At 38.6% G+C, this 20999-nt stretch overlaps 1 protein-coding gene across 6 annotated transcripts in view; it reads right to left on the reverse strand.

Moving 5' to 3' along the window:
- TRIM69 (tripartite motif containing 69) overlaps window positions 1–20999 on the reverse strand; it is a 37645-nt gene that overhangs the window by 1914 nt on the left and 14732 nt on the right. The window contains exons 2-6 of one of the 6 annotated variants that reach the window (XM_019442267.2): window positions 10461–10830; window positions 9423–9518; window positions 6098–6339; window positions 5319–5341; window positions 5112–5236 (exon numbers count right to left, since the gene is read on the reverse strand). In XM_019442267.2, coding sequence (XP_019297812.2) covers window positions 5112–5236; window positions 5319–5341; window positions 6098–6339; window positions 9423–9518; window positions 10461–10830 — 856 coding nt within the window. Of the gene's footprint in view, window positions 1–5111; window positions 5237–5318; window positions 5342–6097; window positions 6340–9422; window positions 9585–10353; window positions 10831–20999 lie in introns of those variants that run through there. The other 5 variants (XM_019442263.2, XM_019442262.2, XM_019442265.2 and 2 more) reach the window with 5 other exon arrangements.

Consider the following 20999-nt stretch of genomic DNA (forward strand, 5'->3'; position numbering starts at 1 on the left):
TCCCAGAAAAGCCAGAGTCTTATTTTTTATCATCCCAAGGATTTCTCTTCCAACAAGAGACTTTGTAGAATCCTGACTTTTTTCATATAGGCTGAATCTTCCCTCCCTCCCATATCCCCATTTACCCTAAGTTGTTGCTCTTTCCAATGCAAGGACTGGATTTCTTTGGAAGTACCATCCAGACTTGTTACCAACCTTTTTAGAACCTAGTCTGGTTTTGTCATCAAGCCTCTGACACCTCCAGCTAACTCAACCTGCCATAGCTCTGAAGATTCCTAGGAGTCAGCTTTGCCTTCACTCTTTTCTTCTCATACCATATTCAACCCAACAGTAAATTCTGTGTCAGCTCCACCTTTAAAATGTAATCTGAGCCTACTCAGAATATAGAGACAGATGATTTCTTAAATACTGCTGGCCTGGAACTATTTGCAATAGCTTTTTAACTGTCCTGTCTCCACTCTTGCCCATCCGCAACCTATTCTGCCAAAATATGAATGAGATCATCCAGTTCTCCTACTCAACTCTTACACTTTCCATCACTCCCAAGATAAAATCCAGAGTCCTTACAGAGCAAACAGGACCTATGTGATTTACCTACCTCTGTGACCTCATCTCCTAATACACATCTCCCTTATTTACTTTGATCCAATCACTTTTGCTTTTGGCTGTTCCTTGAATGTATCAAACTCATTCAGATTTTAGGGCCTTTACACTTTCTTTCCTTGTCCGAAAACACTCTTTCCCCATGTGGTTCACTCCTTCACCTTATTCCAGCCTTTGTTAATGCAAGTTCAGTAAGATGTTAGTGATAGAATCTAGGTAGGTATAGTGATGTTCACTATAAAATTCTTTAAGCTTTTCTGTATGTTTGGAAATATCCACAGTGAAACATAGGGAGGGGGAGTTACCTCTTCAAAGAGGTTTTTTTCTGGCCCTTCTGTCTAAAATAGCATGTTTATCTATTCATCACTGTCTGTACCCTATCCTACTTTTTGCTCATAAATTCTTACTGAATGTACCTTACTTGACTTTCTTGACAATGGTTATCACTGTTATCACTAACAGTAAGTAAGACATTACTTACTGTTATCATTGTCCATTTCTTCCTCCATTAGACTGTAATCTCTGACAGGGTGGGACTTCATCTGTTTTATTTCCTTACATACCTTCAAAATTGGGAACTGTTCCTGGGTATTCAAGTAACTATTTGTTAAATAAATAAACAAACTTCAAAGTTCCATTTGAATCCTTGACATTAACTAATTCCACCATGTTTCATATTCCTGTTATCCTTGGCCAAAACCCATAATGTAGACTCATCCAATGATTTACCCTCCATGTACTCTTATCCCCATTATTCTGTTCTTTGCTTCCTGTACCTTCACCCATCTTCCCATTGCTCCAACCAAACCCTTTCCACTCTGCCCTTCAGAACTCCCTCCCTAAGTAACTCTCCAGTATCCCCACTCTACAGAATTCTCTTATCACCTCCTTACTTTAACAGAAACCTGACTAATTCTTCTCCAAAAAATACAACTTGAAAAGTCCATGAAACTATTAGTTTTCTAAATTCAGAGCCAGAGATCCAGGAGCCACCACCCCCACTTCTAGATCCTTACTCTAATCCTTATCCTCATGTAAAAATCACTCTTCTTTTGAGGCTCTTGTCATTACATCTCATGTTACTCTCTATCTCTATTTGATGTTGTTATGTACAGACTTCCTGATTATATTCTCTGCGCTTTGGATTAACTGTACACCACTATCCCAACTCCAGCTCATCATCTCAAGGGATTTCACTATCCTTTGGATATAGCCATTTTTCCATTCTTGTACATCCGTGGCTTTACTGCTAGTGATTTTTGACTCCATTCTCTAAAATCTTAAACTCAGATATCCCATTCTCTTATATTTTATTTTCTCACTCTCATCTCCCCCTACAACCATTACTTGACTTCATTAACAACTCTAGTGCCTCATTTCTCCTTACTATCCTGATCTGTCTGCCTTCTGGCTTAAAATCCTTCCCTAAACTGCTTAGTATTGGCAGCTTTATTGCCAATAACCTTATCATTTTTAACCTTGTATCTGCAGCATTTGTCATGTAACTCTCCAACTCTGGATCTATCCAGCTGTCAAAATTCAAATGCCAATTCCTGACCACTGCTGGAGGAAAATCACAAAATTGTACATGTGTAGATATTATTACAGATTCATTATTTCCACTTTGTGCTCAACCATCACCATTACTGTATTTCCTAAATCAAACTCTCTCCAGTTTCTCACAGCAATTTCAGACTTTTGGCTCTCTCCTCAAACATCTGTTCCTTCCTCACTGCCAGCAGATGACTTCTTCTCCTGCTTCATAGAGAAATTGTAGTACATCTTATAGGAATCCCTCATTTCGTCCCATGTCTACTGCAAGTTCCATCTGATGAAAATTGTTTGCCTTTACTATTTTATCTCCTCTCCATTTTCAGAGGAAACTGAGGAAAGTCAGTACTTCTCTTTCTAGATCTCACTCACTCTTCCCTACTACCACCAGTTATCCACTGTCTTATACCATTTGTTTCTGCCTTTCTTTAGGCTGTTTTCCCTCAGTCTGTTTTAGAAAGCCCTCTTTTGGGGCACCTGGGTGGCTCAGTCGGTTAAGCGTCCAGCTTTGGCTCAGGTCATGATCTCACAGTTGGTGGGTTCAAGCCCCATGTTGGGCTCTGTGCTGATAGCCCAGTGCCTGGAGCCTGCTTTGGATTCTGTGTCTCCCTCTCTCTCTGCCCCTCCCCTGCTCTCACTCTGTTACTGTGTCTCTCAAAAATAAATAAACATTAAAAAAATTTTTTTATAAATGTCCTCTTTTGGGGTGCCTGGCTGATTCAGTCAGAAGAGCATGCAACTCTTGATCTCAGGGTCATGGGTTCAAGCCTCACGTTGGGTGTAGAGATTACTTAAAATAAATAATTTTTTTTAAGTCCTCTTTTAACTCTGCTGCCATGTTCACATCCTCCCTTCTTAGTGAACCTTCGCAAGTGAGTGATCTATTCCCTTCACTACTGCCTCATTCCAAATCCCTCCTGAACCCTTCACAGTATAACTTCTACCCATTCCACCCTTTTATTTACTTATTTTTTTAAGTTTCAGGTTATTTCTTTTTCTTTCTTCCCTTTTTTTTTGTTTTGTTTTGTTTATTTATTTTTGAGAGAGAGAGAGAGCACGTGCATAAGTTGGGGAGGGGCAGAGAAAGAGGAGACAGAGAATCCCAAGCAGGCTCCCCGCTGTCAGTGCAGAGCCCAATGCAGGGCTCGAATTCATGAACCATGAGATCATGACCTAAGCCAAAGTCAAGAGTCAGAGGCTTAACTGACTGAGCCACCCAGGCACCCCCGCTCCAAATTCCACTCATTTAAAATTGCCCTTATTGGAAGATAACAACACACACCAGTAAACTTACAGTCCCAGCAGCCAAACCTTGTAACTGGCAGTGCAGAGAATGCCCTGTCAATCAGTGTGTCTATAGCCCCAGAAGACATCTAGCCTGACTGCAGGTCCCACCCACCAACAAAAGCCTCTCAGAGGACAAGGCAGGGAGAGCACCCTAAAATTCAGTGCAACCACAGCCTTGGCAAACAGGCTGAAGGCAGGCATCTGATCTGACTGCTGACACTGCCCAACTACAAGCCCATGATGGCCCCAGACTGGCCTCTTAACATCACAGGGGCCAAACCCAGCCCACAATGGGCAAAGTAGGCCTATGAAGACAACTGAACTGAAAGCAAATGAGGCTCAGCCACAATAATGGGGTGCACCCCTATAGAGACACCCCTAAAGCTCCTGCTTCTGGTAAACAGGGGATATTGTGCTACAGGCCACCACAGGACTTCTAAGAAAAAGACCTCTACTTTCAAGATCAGGAGACATAACTAACTTTACTAATACATAGAAACAAATACAGAAAGTTAGACAAAATGAGGAGACAGAGGAATGTGTCCCAAATGAAAGAATAGGACAGGGGTGCCTGGCTGGCTCATTCAGAAGAATGTACAATTCTTCATCTTGGAGTCATGAGCTCAAGCTCTGTGTTGGGTGTGGAGATTACTTAAATAAATAAAACTTAAAAAGAAAAAAAGAAGAAGAAAGAACAGGACAAAATCACCACAAAGGAGCTAAATTAAATGGAGGTAAACAATATGCCTGGCAAAGAATTCAAAGTAATGGTCATAAGATACTCATTGGACTTAAGAGTGGAGAATCTCAGTGAGACTTTCAACAAAGACATAGAAAATATAAAAAATCAGAGATGAAGAACTCAATAACTGAAATTTAAAAATACACCAGTGGGGAGACGCCTGGGTGGCTCAGTCAGTTAAGCATCTGACTTCAGCTCAGGTCATCATCTCATGGTTTGTGGGTTGGGGCCCCACATTGGGCTCTGTGCTGACAGGGAGGAGCCTGCTTGGTCTCTGTCTCCCTTTGGGCTCTGTTTTGCAGTGCAGAGCCTGCTTGGGATTCTTTCTCCCCTCTCTCTATCCCTCCCCCACTCACACTGTCTCTGTCTCTCTGAAAAATAAATAAACTTAAAAAATACAAAACATAAAGACAAATAAACAAATTAACCCGCATTTACCTTTGAAAACCTTCATGGCTGGTGTGAGGGAAACAAGGGGAGGGTTATTGTGTAGGACGACTTTCACTATCACTAACAGAATCACTGCTATCTATTGGCTCAATGGAGTCTTTCTTTTTGTGCAACTTTAACAAGGAACCTATCCAATAACACTTGCTTTTGCCTCCTTTTGAGGATTTCATGGAAATGTGGCATTGCACTGACAATTGCTCACAATCCCAGAGAGAGAGAGACACAGGAGAGAGAGAGAAACCATTGGTTTAGTTATGATCATGTGACATTTGGTGTCACGTACTACTCATATTGCAAGACATCACTTGTTTATCAAGTTAAAATTTATTAGAAATGTTTGCTTGTCTTGAAGAATACTCACTGAACAAGTTACTTGCAATCCAAGGTTTTACTGTACTAATTAGGGCCACAGAAGAGTTCCCACAGAAGAAACAGAGATTAGGAGACCCAGGAACCAATAGCTACGACCCTCTGATACCTGGAGAGAGAGAGGATTGCATTTCCCTCCACATCATGTACTGGATGGGACCTTTGTACAGGCCCGGGTTCAACTTTCTGGAGATAAGCTCTCTGGGTATCAGCACCTTTGTTCCTTGTTCCAAGCTGCAGGGGACATAAATCACTTATTCTTAGACACCCTCCAGGAACTGAAGGAAGGATATTAATACCATATAGAAACACTTACCTATCCAAGAGAGATGTGATATCCTAGAAGAGAAAAGGAGTAATAAAGAAATTAGATGCCTGCTCATCAACTCCAGAAATTTCTTTGGTGATACTGGCCACCACCAGAATTTTATCATCAATACTGAGATTCTGTGCGGATGTTGCCATTCCAATTCATCCCAACCTCCATATATCTTTTCTGATCGGTATCCTTCATCTAACCCGGGATAAACTGGCCTTATCTTATTCTGATTTTCTAGTGTTGCCTTTTACATGAAACAAGGGGAGAAATTAATAGCTAGGCTATTTCTACCTATACTGCCAAATGGTCTCAGGAGAAAAATAGTGTAGGTTTTCCAGACCCAAAGCCACTTTCTCTTACTCTGGCAAAGTAAACTTCTGAGTGCTAAGGTGATAATCAATGACGCTTCGGAGGTGAAGCTTCAGATAGTAAATATTGGCAAACACCTTTCAAACAGGTCAATTGAAAGCCAATCTAAGTTTCAACATTCTTATTTTTGAGAAACAAATCTTCAAAATTCTTTATGAAGAAACATTAAAATATTAATAGATACCATTACTAATGGCATTTATTATCTTTTTTTAGGAGGGTGAAGGCAAAGCTTTCTACTGAGTGTAAGGCAAAAGTAGCCTTCTGCATTTCTCCCAGAAAATCTTAAAGGCACTACAGCAGTTCTTTTTTTTCCCCTCCTGGTGGGGAAAAGCTGCTTCTATGTCTTTTCCAACCCTCTTTCCCCTAACTGGTGTACCCATAATTATGTTAATATGGAGTCTTACTTTGAGAAAGTCGAAGGGATCCTGCTGTTCCATCCGTGCCTGGATGCTCACCAACATCTCCTTGGCTAGGAGACACTGTTCCTGAAGCTGGTTCAGATTCAGCTCCATATCCTCGTTCAAGGCTTTCCCCTCTTCTCGGAGCTCATTTAAAATGTTCTTTTCTTTGCTGTGCAGGAACTGATGTAGCTTTAGAAACTCCAAGGAGATGTGTTGCTGCAGATGTAGCTTGTTTTCCTGGAAACCTCCATGATCATCACCATGGTAATTACTGAGACTAGCTCTTGGGGATGGGGGCCCACACCATCAATACTCACTAATACTCACTAACTAATATACTAATGGGGGAAATACCATAACAGGAAAATGCATAAAAATGACTCTTGAGTATCATCACTTAACCATACTAATAGGAATCCTTTGGGAGATTTACTTTGTTTTTCTGTCAGTTTAATAGTTTAGGAAGGAAATCATCAAAAGTGGTCTTTAGGTTCCTATTACAGTACTGAGGTGGTAACCAATGCCATATAAGGCTGTGGGATTAATTAATTAGTTAAACATCCTGCAATGAATGATAGTACTTTCCTACCCAGAAGTACAAACCAGTGTCTACCAAGTGATGCTGTCAGACTGGGGCCATAACGAGACTGAAAGAACTATTCTTATCTAGAAATCAGAGCTGGGGGGAGGGTGGATGCCACTTCTGCTACCAAGACAACATAGAAGAAGCAGGAGATGGACAATGTCTGAAGCCCTGAAATTGATAACTGCTACACTTAACACCCTTTTTCTCAGGTAACTGCAACATCTTGAGCGGTGAACCATCTGACATCCAGGCTTCTCGGATCCTTATCCTCATCATTTCTAGTGATCTCCCCTGTATCTACTCATTCTTTTAATCACACAGAACTTTATCATCCCCAGCCATTTCACTACCTCCAAAATTAACTTCTTTTAAAAAAAATTTTTTTTAAGTTTATTTATTTATTTTGAGAGAGAAAGCGTGTGCACGATCACGAGCAGGGGAAGGGACAGAGAGAGGAGAGAGAGAATTCCAAGCAGGCTCCACATGTTGGCAGCACAAAGCCTAATGTGGGGCTTCAGCTGACAAACCATGAGGTCATGACCTGAGCCAAAATCAAGAGTCGACGCTTAACCAACTGAAATACCCAGGAACCCCAAAATTAACTTATTATGCTCACTTAGTCAGATACCTCTATAGAAACAATTATTGGGTATCATTGAAACCTCTTATTCATTGACCCCCTCCATTTCTGTTCATCATCTTCTCTGTCTCCATGTCCCCTTTTGTCCAGGTTGGATTCTATGGTCCATCATTATAATGGCACACTTAAAATTCACTCTATCCTCTAGCTCACACATCTCCAGTCTTCCTTTTGCCTATTTCACTACAATTCTCAGTCTTATTTGTTGGTTTTGTATCCTCTAACCAAGCTCTGAATATTAGAGTTATTTGATTTTTTTTTCCTGGGCTCTTTCCCCTTCTCATTCTACATTCTCTTTCTAGGTAATCTCCTCTTCTCACACAGATTTAAATCAGTCTGTATCCTGACTTCTTATTTCCATCCTAGACCAACTTCCAAGGTCTAGATTCCTGTATCCAACTACCTATTTGACATTTCCACTCACCCCTCACATCTAATCAGTCACCACATCCAGGTTTTTGGTTTTTTTTTCAATCTCCAAAGTATATGCCAAAGCTGTTTATTTCTATCTCCACTGCTTCTCTTGTCCAAGCCACTCTCACTATTCTCTGGGATTACTGCAGTAGCCTTCTAACCATTATCCTGTCATTGTCTCTCTTCTCATAGCCACTGGACTGATATTTTCAAAATAAGATGAAATCATGTCCTAGCTAAACCCTTTAATGCGTTCTCATTATTCATAGGATGAAGTTCAAAATTCCTAATTTATCTCCAAGGGCCCACATAATTGGGCCCATATCCACCTCTTCAATCTCATTTTGCTTACCATGATCTAATTTTATTAGCTTCTCTCTATTTAACATAGCAACTAGTTTCCTATCAGGACTTTTCCATATGTTCTTTGCTCTTCATAGAACATTCTTCTCCAGGTCACTTCCTTCATATTCCTCTCAATCAGTTCCCTTGGCTAAGTTACTTATCCTTCAGTTCTCAATTAAAAAAATTTTTTTAATGTTTATTTATTATTGAGAGACAGAGAAAGACAGAGCATGAGCATGGGAGGGGCAGAGAGAGGGGGAGACACAGAATCTGAAGGAGGCTCCAGGCTCTGAGCTGTCAGCACAGAGCCCAATGTGGGGCTCAAACTCACAAATAGTGAGCTCATGACCTGAGCTGAAGTCGGACACTTAACTGACTGAGCCACCCAGGTGCCCCTGGTTCTCAGTTTTTAATAGGTGATTTCTTCAGAGAATACCCTTTCCCTAGCCTAAATTAGTTCTTCATGTATATGCTCTTGTAGCACGCTTTACCTTCATTCATAGTAATTATCACAGTTGTCATTTTATTGCTATTGATGGCATCACTCAATCCCATTAATCTGTTTCCCACCCTAGTGTAATATAGTATCTAGTATAATGCCTTACCCACTCAATAATTTTTTTTTTAATGAATGAATGTTGACTGTAATAGCTGAACTAGGAACTCTTACAACAGAAACAACATTCTCTGGAGACATTATTTCCATCTATCCTTCTTCTTTCTCTCATTGTGCATATTTATGTACAATGCCAAATGCCAGAGAATACCCTCCTCCATAGAATAATTAATGAAGAAACAGAACTCCCAGTTTAGCCCCATAACCCAGGGACTGCTTTGCCAAGTTTCTAACTATTAATTGTCCTAGATCCCCTGTATATATAAAACAGCAATAGTTTATTTATTTAGTTTGAGGGGAGCTAGGAAAGATCAAATCAGATGATAAAAACCAGCAATCCAAGAGACCTTCAATCAGAGGTAGCCTGATTGTAAACTCAAAAGAAAGGTATTTCTTTGGACATAGCAATCCTTAGTGCATTTTTCTGATAAATTCCTTATTTTGCCATATATAAAGGGAAAGACCAGACACATCACAAACCCAGAACAATCACCTAGCAATGGGGACATAAGAAGGATCAGCATATAATGCGAAAGTTCTGTGTGCTCTCTCTGTTGAAGAACCATTGAGAACTTACTTCACTGCTGTATTTCCTTCCATCCTACAGTGTCCATTTTCTAATGCTATAGCCCAGGTGCCATTTAGTGTATCCTTTACACTCACATGGCTGAAGTTACAAGGAAAGTGTTCCAGGTCTATCTCATAGCCCCTCTGCCCTGCTTCTCACCTTGTAAGCAGCAATAGCATCTTTCTGCATATTCTTCAGAGACTGAAGTTCCTTCAGTGTTGTCTCCAGTTGACCCTGGTGGATGGTGAGCTCCTCCTGGGAATACCACACAGACTTAATCCACACTAACTTGGGAGATGAAGGACCATAGGGACATCTCTCCTAAAGCCCCAGAGTGTGAGAAGAAAAAAAAAAAAAAAAAGCAAGCTCTTGCTGCAAAAATCTTTCCTTTACCCTGAACTACAATTCCTGTCTCTTCTAAGAATTGTGAAGAATATAACAAGCAGCAGAAAAATTTAGTTTTATGCTCTTATTAGCTTACTGTAGGGGGTTGAAGAAGGTAGTAGAACTCTACATCTTCTACTCTAGTTATACTGTTCTCACTGTCTCTACTTTTACTTACATTATTATCACTTAGAGCACTCATTTCCCATTTCTGCCCATTAAAATGCAAATGATTTCCCAATTCAAGCTTTCCTTCACCACACATCCCCTATTTCAGTTTTCTCTAATCTTCTCTGAAATTCTGAATATTTATGAATATTACAAATGTGATGAAATTTAGCTCTCAATAGTAGAATATCTTGCTTCTGTTGTTTTATTCATTTTGAACTTGCCTAAATTTCAAGACTTTTATAACAAGAGCAATATCTTGTACATCCACATTCTACCCAGTGTCTAGTAGAGTGCTGTCATTGCAGAGTGTAAGTAAATATTTGATTGGGGGAGGGGGGAGTAGGCTTAGAGCTACTCCACTGTTGTTTCCTATCATCAGCAACTCTAGAGAAAGAACGTTGCAAGATATGTTGTATTTTCTAAGCTTACTAATAATCATCTGAATAGAGGGGTGGGGCTGAAAGAAAGAAGAAACCCTACAAAAGATTTTTCCCAGCTTTCCTAAGGCATTATTCAAGGCCCAGGGCTCACCCACCATGAAGAAAGTGACAGCATCAGAGATCTGCAGGAAATCTTTAGAGTGCCCCACAGACAACCGAGCATCTTTGCATTGAAAGCAGATCAGTTTCCCATCTGGCTTACTGAATAGTTTCAGGTTCTCTCCATGCTCTGGGCACTGTGGATGGCCCTTGAGTAAGGGTAGCTTCTTAATCTTCTCTACCAGCTTCTCTAGCACAAGGTTGAATGTACAGTTGCTATATTGACATAGCATCTTACACTCAGGACAGAATGTTTCCTTTGCTTGCTGCTTCCAAAAGTTTTGGATACAAGCCTGGCAGAAGTTGTGGCCACAGCTTAGCATCAATGGATCACGGAACCAATCATTACACAGTGGGCAGTGTAGCTCCTTAGTAATATCTTGTATCTGCACTTGAGAGGGTATCTGGGTGATCAGATCATGCACTTCACCATAGTTGCCTGGGTCGATGTTGGAGGAGGGGCTGGAAGATACCTTTGGAAAAAAAAAAAAAAACAGCTAAAGTGAATTTATCTTTCTTGCTGCCCATTTCAGCACTCCAGGACAGTGGGCTCCATTCCTTTTTTTTTTTTTTTTTATATTTATTTTTGAGAGATAGAGTGTGAGTGGGGGAGGGGCAGAGAGAGAGAGGGAGACACAATCTGAAACAGGCTCCAGGCTTTGAGCTGTCTGCAGAGCGCAATGCAGGGATGGAACCCACTTGCTGAGCTGTGAGATCATCACCTGAGCCTAAGTCAAACGCTTAACCAACTGAGCCACCCACGTACCCCTAGTGGGCTGTATTCCTAAAGGAGCTGAGAATTGGTGCAGCCAGAATAAAAGCACCAGCCTCCTCTTTGAAAGTGATCTGATAAATTCATTGTTTTCAAACATTATCATTTATTCCTACTCCCAGCTCTATTTAAAATATAATAGAGAACTAAGACAGAAAAATCAAGAGTATTCAACCAAAGAATGTTTCTACTTGTATACCCCTCCACCCACTTTCCCCATGTGTTGTTTAAAAGTTTTACTTTCAATTTCCATTCTACTAGTTACTTCCTTTTTGTTTTGTTTTGTTTTGTTTTTTACAAGTCATGTACAAAGAATTGGAAGGTCAATCAGATTCCTCAGTGACATAATATCATCAACCATAATATCATCCAGGCCTTTCCCCTCCTTTTTAAAGAACACATTATAGAAATAACATATATACAGAAAAATGCAGAATCATGCATAAAACTCAGTGACTTTTCACAAAATGAGCACATCTGTGTAATCATGGCCCTGATCAGGAAACAGAAAACTACCACCATTTCAGAAGTCCCCCAGAGGCCTGCTTCAAGTACTATCCCTCATCAAGGTTGACCCCTGTCTTGACTTCCAACACTATTCATTAGTTTTTCCTGTTTTTGAATTTTATACAAATACAACCATGTACTATGTACTCTTTTGTTGTTGACTTCTTTTGTCAACCTTACATTTGTGAGATTTATACGTATTGTTCTATGTAATTGTAGCCATCCATCCTCATGGCTGTATAGTACTACATTGCACGAATATACCATAATTTATTCCTCCATTCTACTATTGATAGACCTTTGGGTAGTTACCAGTTTGAGGCTATTATAAACAGTGTTGCTGAGAACATTCCTGCTCATATGTAAATATACATATATATATATATATATATATATGTATATTTTTTCTTGTTATATACCTAAGAGTGGGAGTGGGTCATAGGATTGGCATACATTCACCTTAGTAGATACTGACACACTGTTTTCTAAGTGGCAGTATCGATTTACACGGCCACCAGTGCTGTGAAGACTTAGCATATTCACTTTAGCCATTCTGGTGGGTATGTACCTGTATTACACTGTGGCTTTAATCTATATTTGCCTTATGACTATGGATATTGGGCCCATTTTCAAATGTTTATTGTCCATTTTCATCTCCCCTTTTGGTGAAGTGTGTATTTAGTGTCTTTTTTATTTATTCATAAGAGTTCTTCACATATTATAAATATGAGTTCCTCATTAGATACATATATCACACATATCTGTTTCCACTCTGTGGCTTGCCTTTTCACTTTCTTTCTTTCTTCTTAAAGGATTTTTTTTATTGTTTATTTATTTTGAGAGAGAGAGTACAAGTTAGGGAGGGACAGAGAGAGAGAGAGGGAGACAGAGAATCCCATGCAGGCTCCACACTGTCAGTGCAGTGCAAAGCCCAACGTGTGGTTTGATCCCACAAACCATGAGATCATGACCTGAGCCAAAACCAAGAGTTGGATGTTTAATCTACTGAGCCACCCAAGCACCCCACCTTTTCACTTTCTTAATGATATCTTTTAATGAGCAAAATTTCTTAATTTTTTAAAACTTAAGAAGTTTTTAAGCATAACATACAGAAAGCAGCATGAAATAAATGTATAGCATATTGATTTAATAGATGAAGAGCCATGAAAGGAGAACCTTGCCAGCTACCCCAGAAATCATCTATATACATACACTCTACCACCTATATGCCCCTCCCGATATTCCTGAGATGATTACTATGCTGAATTTTGTGTTAATCATTTCCTTTGTGGCCTATTTTGATGTTTATATGAGCAAAATTATATTTTATGTATTTATGACTTGCTTTCTTTGGTCAGCATAATTTTTGAGATTCATCTGTGTTGATACACAGAACTAAAGATCATTTGTTTTAACTTCTGTATAATATTCTATTGATGAAAATTTATTTACCCATTTTACTATTGATAGCCAATTGGACTGTTTTGGTGTTTTGCCATACAACCAATGCTACTATGAACATTCTTTCACATGTTTCCTAGTACACACGTGCAAGGATTTTTCTAGGTTATTTAATGTTAAACCAACCTTCTTTTCCTGCAACTAATCCATCTTGATCATGATATATTAATTATGTACTGCTAGATTTGGTTTGGTAATATTTTATTTAGGATTCAACCTCTATGTTCATGACTGAGATTGCTTTTCTTTTTTTTTTTTCCCTAAAGCTATCCTTGTCTGGTGTTCTTATTTAAGTAATACTAACTGCATAAAATTAATTGGGGAGTGTGCCTTCTTTATCTCTTCTCTGAGACTGTGAAAAAATAATAGAATTATCTGTTCCTTGAGTAATTTGGTCAAACTCACCAGTATACTTTCTAGAATTGATGCTTTATTTTCTGATTTTGTATTATCTGGAAGTACTGATTTACTTCTTGAATAGTTATATGATCATTTAGATTTCCTAAAAGAAATGAGAATCAAACTGGCATTGGATTTCTCTTCTGCAACACTAAATGCAAATAATAGAAAATGTCCATAAAGTACTGAGAGGAAAATGTTTGGAACCTAAAATTTGAAGTCTACACAAACTTTTATTCAAATGTCAGGACAAAATAGGGCCGTTATTCCTGGAAGTGAAATTATTCCAATGGAATATACTCCCTATTCAGCCTTTCTTTTAAAAAAAAAAAATGCTTAAAGATATACTCTTAAGTGGGGCGCCTGGGTGGCGCAGTCGGTTGAGCGTCCGACTTCAGCCAGGTCACGATCTCGCGGTCCGTGAGTTCGAGCCCCGCGTCGGGCTCTGGGCTGATGGCTCGGAGCCTGGAGCCTGTTTCCGATTCTTTGTCTCCCTCTCTCACTGCCCCTCCCCCGTTCATGCTCTGTCTCTCTCTGTCCCAAAAATAAATAAAAAACGTTGAAAAAAAAAAAATAAGATATACTCTTAAGTTCCATTTCTGGCAATACTGTGAACCATTTATCCTGGAAAACCCACCACTATAAAACACACAGAAATGCCAATTAAGATGTAACAGACATCCTTTGAAATGCATACCTGAGTGTACAAGAAAGTAAAGAGAAATTCCTAAGTCAAAAAAAAAGAATATAGAACAGAAAAGCATTGAGGTAGGTTAGAGTTACTAAGACTCAGGAAAACTCAGATTTAACAATCCTTAGACCTGCACCAACATAAGGAGTTGGACCTGAGACTTTTCAATAAAGTTTGGGGTATTTGAAGAACTACAATTTTGGTGAAGGAGTGGCAAAGAAAGACAATAAAGAATGCTAACTACCTTGATCTGGGGCCTGAGTGAAAAATAAACCTGAATTGGTCCATCTTTGCCAATCTCTCAATTGATACTCAACTGACCTTTCTTTAGCTTCATTCTTCTGTGAGTATAAGTGGCTTTAAATTTAGAGTCATTACAGAGTTTTGTCAAGACTGAACACTTCAGCAATCTTCTGTTTTTCTACTGTTGCACTATAGATTTTTCAGCTGTTTGGTTTCTATACCACTAAATCCCATTTTCTTTATTATCATGCAAAAGTCCCTAATGTTTTTGGTCCACTGCTAGCTATTCCCTATGTTATAGCACAGTTATGGATTTATTCTTTGGTATATATACTTTATGAAAATTGTTTTAATGTTTATATATTTCTGAGAGAGAGAAACAGAGAGTGCGAGTGGGGGAGGGGCAGAGAGAGAGGAGGACAGAGGATCCGAAGCAGGCTTTGCACTGACAGTACAGAGCCCGATGCGGGGCTCCAACTCATGAACTGTGAGATCGTGACCTGAGCCAAGGTCAGACACTTAACTGACTGAGCCACCCAGGCACCCCATTTTATAAAATTAGGATTTTGACAAGGTGGACAAGTAGGTGCAGCCTGCCATTTTGAGCTGGTAGCCCAAAGTAATACATTAAAACATGTTTTTTAATTGGAATATAGTTGACATACATATTATATTAGGTTCAGGTATACAACATAGTGATTGAATATTTGTATACATTGTAAAGTGATCACGGTAAATCTGGCTACCATCTGTCACCATACAAAGTTGTTATATACTATTAACTGTATTTCCTGTGCTGTACATTGCATCCCCATATCTTATTTATTTTATAACTGGAAGTTTGTACCTTTTAATCCCTTTCCTCTATTTTACCCATCCCTTCATCTTTCTCCCCTCTGGCAACCACCAGATGATTTTCTGTATCTGTAAGTCTGTTTCTATTTTGTTTTGTTTGTTCGGGTTTGTTTTTTTTTTTCTCTTTTAAATTTTTTAGAGAGAAAGAGTGCACACAAATAGGGGAGAGCAGGGTAGAAGGAGACAGAGAGAACCTTAAGCAGGCTCCACACTTAGTGTGGCCGGAGACAGGGCTCAATCCTAGAACCCTGGGATCATGACCTGAGGTGAAATCAAGAGTTGGACTTTCAACCAACTGAGCCACCCAGGCACCCCTGTTTGTTCATTTAATTTTTTATATTCCACATATAAGTGAAATCATACAGTATTTGTCTTTCTCTGTCTGATTTTTTCATTTAGCATAATATCCTCTAAGTTCATTCATGTTGTCACAATATCTATAGATATAGATATAGATGATATAGATATAGATATAGATATAGATATAGATATAGATATAGATATAGATATAGATAGATATCACATCTTCTTTATCCATTAATCTATTAATGGACTCTTAAGTTGCTTCCATATCTTGGCTTTTGTAAGTAATGCTCCAATGAACATAAGAGTGAACATATCTTTAATAAAATTAATGTTTTTGCGGGGTGCCTGGGTTGCTCAGTCAGTTAAGCATCCGACTCTTGGTTTCAGCTCAGGTCATGATATCTGAGTTCATGGGTTTGGCCCCGCAGCAGGCTCCATGCTAACAGCACAAGGCCTGCTTAAGATTCTCTCTCTCCCTCTCTCTTTGCCCCTCCCCTGCTTGTGCATGCTGTCTCTCTCAAAAACAATAAATGTTTAATGTTTTTGTTTTGTTTGGGTAAATGCTCAAAAGTGGAATTGCTGGATCATGTGGTGTTTCTATTTTCAATATTTTGAAGAACCTCCATACTGGTGTTGCTGCACCAATTCACATTATCACCAGTAGCACATGAGGGTTTCCTTTTATCCACTTCTTCACCAACACTTGTTATTTCTTGTCTTTTTTGTACTAGTCATTCTGACAGGTGTGGAGTGATATCTCATTGAGGTTTTGATTTGGATTCCTCTGGTGATTAATGATATTGAGCATCTTTTTTTAAAATTTAATGTTTATTTATTTTTGAAGAGAGAGAGACAGAGCATGAGCAGGGAAGGGGCAGAGAGAGAGGGAGACACAGAATCCTAAGCAGGCTCCAGGCTCCAAGCTGTCAGCACAGAGCCTTATGCAGGGCTTAAACTCATGAACCGTGAGATCATGACCTGAGCCGAAGTCAGATGCCCAAACAACTGAGCCACCCAGGTGCCCCAGTGATATTGAGCATCTCTTCATGTGTCTGTAGTCCATCTGTATATCTTCTTTGGAAAAACGTCTATTCACCTTCTATGCCCATTTTTTAATTCGATTATTTGTTTTTTCTTTTTTTTCTGTTTGGTGTTGAGTTATATGAGTTCTTCATATATTTTGGATAGTAACCTCGTATCATTTGCAAATATCTTCTCCCATTTAACAGGTTTTTGTTTCATTTTGGTGATGGTTTCCTTCACTGTGAAGCTTTTTAGTTGGATATAGTCCCAATTGTTTATTTTTGCTTTTATTGCCCTTGCCTGAGAAGACAGATAAAAAAAACATATTGCTAAGACTGATGTTCAAGAGTTTACTGCCTATGTTTTGTTTGAGGAGTTTTATGATTTCAGGTATTACATTTAGGTCTTTAATCCATTTTGACTTTATCTGTGTATGGTATAGCCCAGTTTCAGTCTTTTGCATGTTAGCTGTCTAGTTTTCCTAGCACCATTTATTGAAGAGACTATCTTTTCTCCATTGTATATGCTTGCCTTCAATTAATCATCATAGATTAATTGACCATATATGCCAGGATTTATCTCTGGACTCTCTATGCTGTTCCATTGATCTATATGTCTATTTTCTGTGCCAGTATCATACTGTTTTGATTAATGTAGCTTTGTAGTATAGTTTGAAAACTGGGATTGTGATATCTCCAGCTTTGTTCTTTCTCAAGATTTCTTTGGTTATTCAGGATCTTTTGTAGTTCCATACAAATTTTAGGATTATTTGTTCTAGTTCTATAAAAAATGCTATTGGTATTTTGATAGATATTGCATTGAATTTATAGATTGCTTTGGGTAGTATGGATCTTTTAACAATATTAATTCTTTGAATTATGAGCACAATATATCTTTCCATTTGTGTCATCTTCAATTTCTTTCATCAGTGTCTTATAATTTTCAGAGGATAGGTATTTCACCTCCTTGGTTAAACTTATTCCTAGGTATTTTATATTTTATTCTTTTTGGTGCAGTTGTAAATGGGATTGTTTTCTAAATTTATCTTTCTGCTACTTCATTATTAGTATATAGAAACACAATCGATTTCTGTATATAATTTTGTAGCCTGTGACTACTGAATTCATTTATTAGTTCTCATAGTTTTTGGAGGGGTCTTTCGGGTTTTCTATGCATAGTATTATGTCATCTGCAAATAGACAGTTTTAGTTCTTCCTTATCAATTTGGATGCTTTTTCTTTCTTTTTCTTCTCTGATTGCTCTGGCTAGGACTTCTAGTACTATGTTGAATAAAAGTGGTCAGAGTGGGCATCCTTGTCTTTTTCCTGATCTTAGAGGAAAGCTTTCAGCTTTTCACCATTAAGTATGATGTTACCAGTGGGGTTGTCATATGTGGCTTTATTATGTTGAGTTATGTTCCCTCAATACTTGTTTTGTTGAGAGTTTTTATGGGGAATGGATGTTGAATTTTGTCAAATGCTTTTTCTGCACTTGTTGAGATGATCAACAACTATCAGACAACAAAAGGAAATCAAAGGCATCAAAATTGGCAAAGAGAAGTCAAGCTTTCACTTTTTGTAGATGACATGATATTATACATGGAAAACCTGATAGACTCCACCAAAAGTCTGCTAGAACAGATACATGAATTCAGCAAAGTCGCAAGATACAAAATCAATGTACAGAAATCAGTTGCATTCTTATACACTAATAATGAAACAACAGAAAGGAAGCAACAGAAAGACAAATATAGACAAATATAGAAACTGATCCCATTCACAATTGCCCGAGAATCATAAAATACCTAGGAATAAACCTAGCCAAAGATGTAAAAGATCTGTATGCTGAAAACTATAGAAAGCTTATGAAGGAAATTGAAGAAGATACAAAGAAATGGAAAAACATTCCGTGTTCATGGATTGGTAGAATAAATACTGTTAAAATGTCAATACTACCCAAAGCAATCTACACATTCAATGCAATCCCAACCAAAACTGCACCAGCATTCTTCTTGAAGCTAGAACAACCAATCCTAAAATTTGTATGGAACCACAAAAGACCCCAAATAGCCAAAGTAATATTGAAGAAGAAGACCAAAGTGGGAGGCATCACAATCCCAGACTTTAGCCTCTACTACAAAGCTGTAATCATCAAGACAGCATGGTATTGGCACAAAAACAGACACATAGACCAATGGAATAGAATAGAGACTCCAGAATTGGTCCCACAAAAGTATGGCCAACTAATCTTTGACAAAGCAGGAAAGAATATCCATTGGAAAAAAGACAGTCTCTTTAACAAATGGTGCTGGGAGAACTGGACAGCAACATGCAGAAGAATGAAACTAGACCACTTTCTTACACAAAATAGACCACTTTCTTACACCACTTTCATACACAAAAATAAACTCAAAATGGATGAAGGACCTGAATGTGAGACAGGAAACCATCAAAACCCTAGAGGAGAAGCAGGAAAAAACCTCTCTGACCTCAGCCACAGCAATTTCTTACTTGACACATCTCCAAAGGCAAGGGAATTAAAAGCAAGAATGAACTATTGGGACCTCATGAAGATAAAAAGCTTCTGCACTGCAAAGGAAACAATCAACAAAACTAAAAGGCAACCGACGGAATGGGAAAAGATATTTGCAAATGACATACGGGACAAAGGGCTAGTATCCAAAATCTATAAAGAACTCACCAAACTCCACACGTGAAAAACAAAGAATCCAGTGAAGAAATGGGCAGAAGATATGAATAGACACTTCTCTAAAGAAGACATCCATATGGCCAACAGGCACATGAAAAGATGCTCAATGTCACTCCTCATCAGGGAAATACAAATCAAAACCACACTGAGCTATCACCTCACACCAGTCAGAGTGGCCAAAATGAACAAATCAGGAGACTATAGATGCTGGAGAGGATGTGGAGAAATGGGAACTCTCTTTCACTATTGGTAGGAATGCAAACTGGTGCAGCCTCTCTGGAAAATAGTGTGGAGGTTCCTCAAAAAATTAAAAATAGATCTACCCTATGACCCAGCAATAGCACTGCTAGGAATTTACCCAAGGGATACAGGAATGCTGATGCATAGGGGCACTTGTACCCCAATGTTTATAGCAGCACTTTCAACAATAGCCAAATTATGGAAAGAGCCTAAATGTCCATCAACTGATGAATGGATAAAGAAATTGTGGTTTATATACACAATGGAATACTACTTGGCAATGAGAAAGAGTGAAATATGGCCTTTTGTAGCAACGTGGATGGAACTGGAGAGTGTTATACTAAGTGAAATAAGTCATACAGAGAAAGACAGCTACCATGTATTTTCACTCTTGTGTGGATCCTGAGAAACTTAACAGAAGACCATGGGGGAGGAGAAGGGAAAAAAAAAAGTTAGAGAGGGAGAGAGCCAAACCATAAGAGACTCTTAAAAACTGAGAATAAACTGAGGGTTGATGGGGGGTGGGAGAGAGGGGAGGGTGGGTGATGGGTATTGAGGAGGGCACCTGTTGGGATGAGCACAGGGTGTTGTATCGAAACCAATTTGACAATAAATTTCATATTAAAAAAAAGAAGATAAGGGAAAAGAGTAATGAAAAATGTTATAACAAATTCAAGTACTGATAAACAGTATTATAGTCTCCACTTCAATGTTACTAACACATCACAAATTATACTGATACATAGAATAAGAATTTCATCATAAGTTAGTGTCAAATAAGAATCAATGTACAAGTATGTGTCCATATAACATTTAATAAACTAGCTTACCTGCCCTTAAAAAAAAAAGGGTAGAGAGAAAAGGCAACTTTCAAAAAGGAGTATGTTATTAAATGAGTTATTTACTATACTTCTTCCTAAGAGCACCAGGTGGGGGACAAGTGTTCTAAACTAGATCTAGGAAGTGGAATGTGGAGTTATTCTGTCCTCTTCCCCTTAAGGGCTGTAAAATGGTTATTGAATTTAAAAAACATGACTAAATGAAAACAGACCCCACACATACACCCCCCCCAAAACAAAAACAAAAAAACCCCTAAATGTCCCAGATTATTCTGCAGAGTGAATGGAGCCCTGGAAGCAGCTCCCAACAACCAAATTAGTCTTTTACAGAGTCATCACAAGCATGCCTTGCTTTTAAACAAAAAAAAAATTTTTTTTTGAAACAACAAAACAAAAACTAGTACTAACCACTTTTCTAACAATACACAATTACTCAAATTAACTAGTACTGAGAGGGGGAAAGGGACCATACCTATGGGCCTTGTCTCACACGAGTGCATGTGGGTAGGTGCAGGGCATTTGTCATTATTGCAAAAACGAATTTTAATTTTTGATCTTTAGTTTGATTTAACATTGCTTTTAGTACGATGCTTGACA

Source organism: Panthera pardus, unplaced genomic scaffold (genome assembly GCF_024362965.1).
Source record: "Panthera pardus isolate Hobbes unplaced genomic scaffold, ASM2436296v1 HiC_scaffold_24, whole genome shotgun sequence".
Lineage (NCBI taxonomy): Eukaryota > Metazoa > Chordata > Mammalia > Carnivora > Felidae > Panthera > Panthera pardus.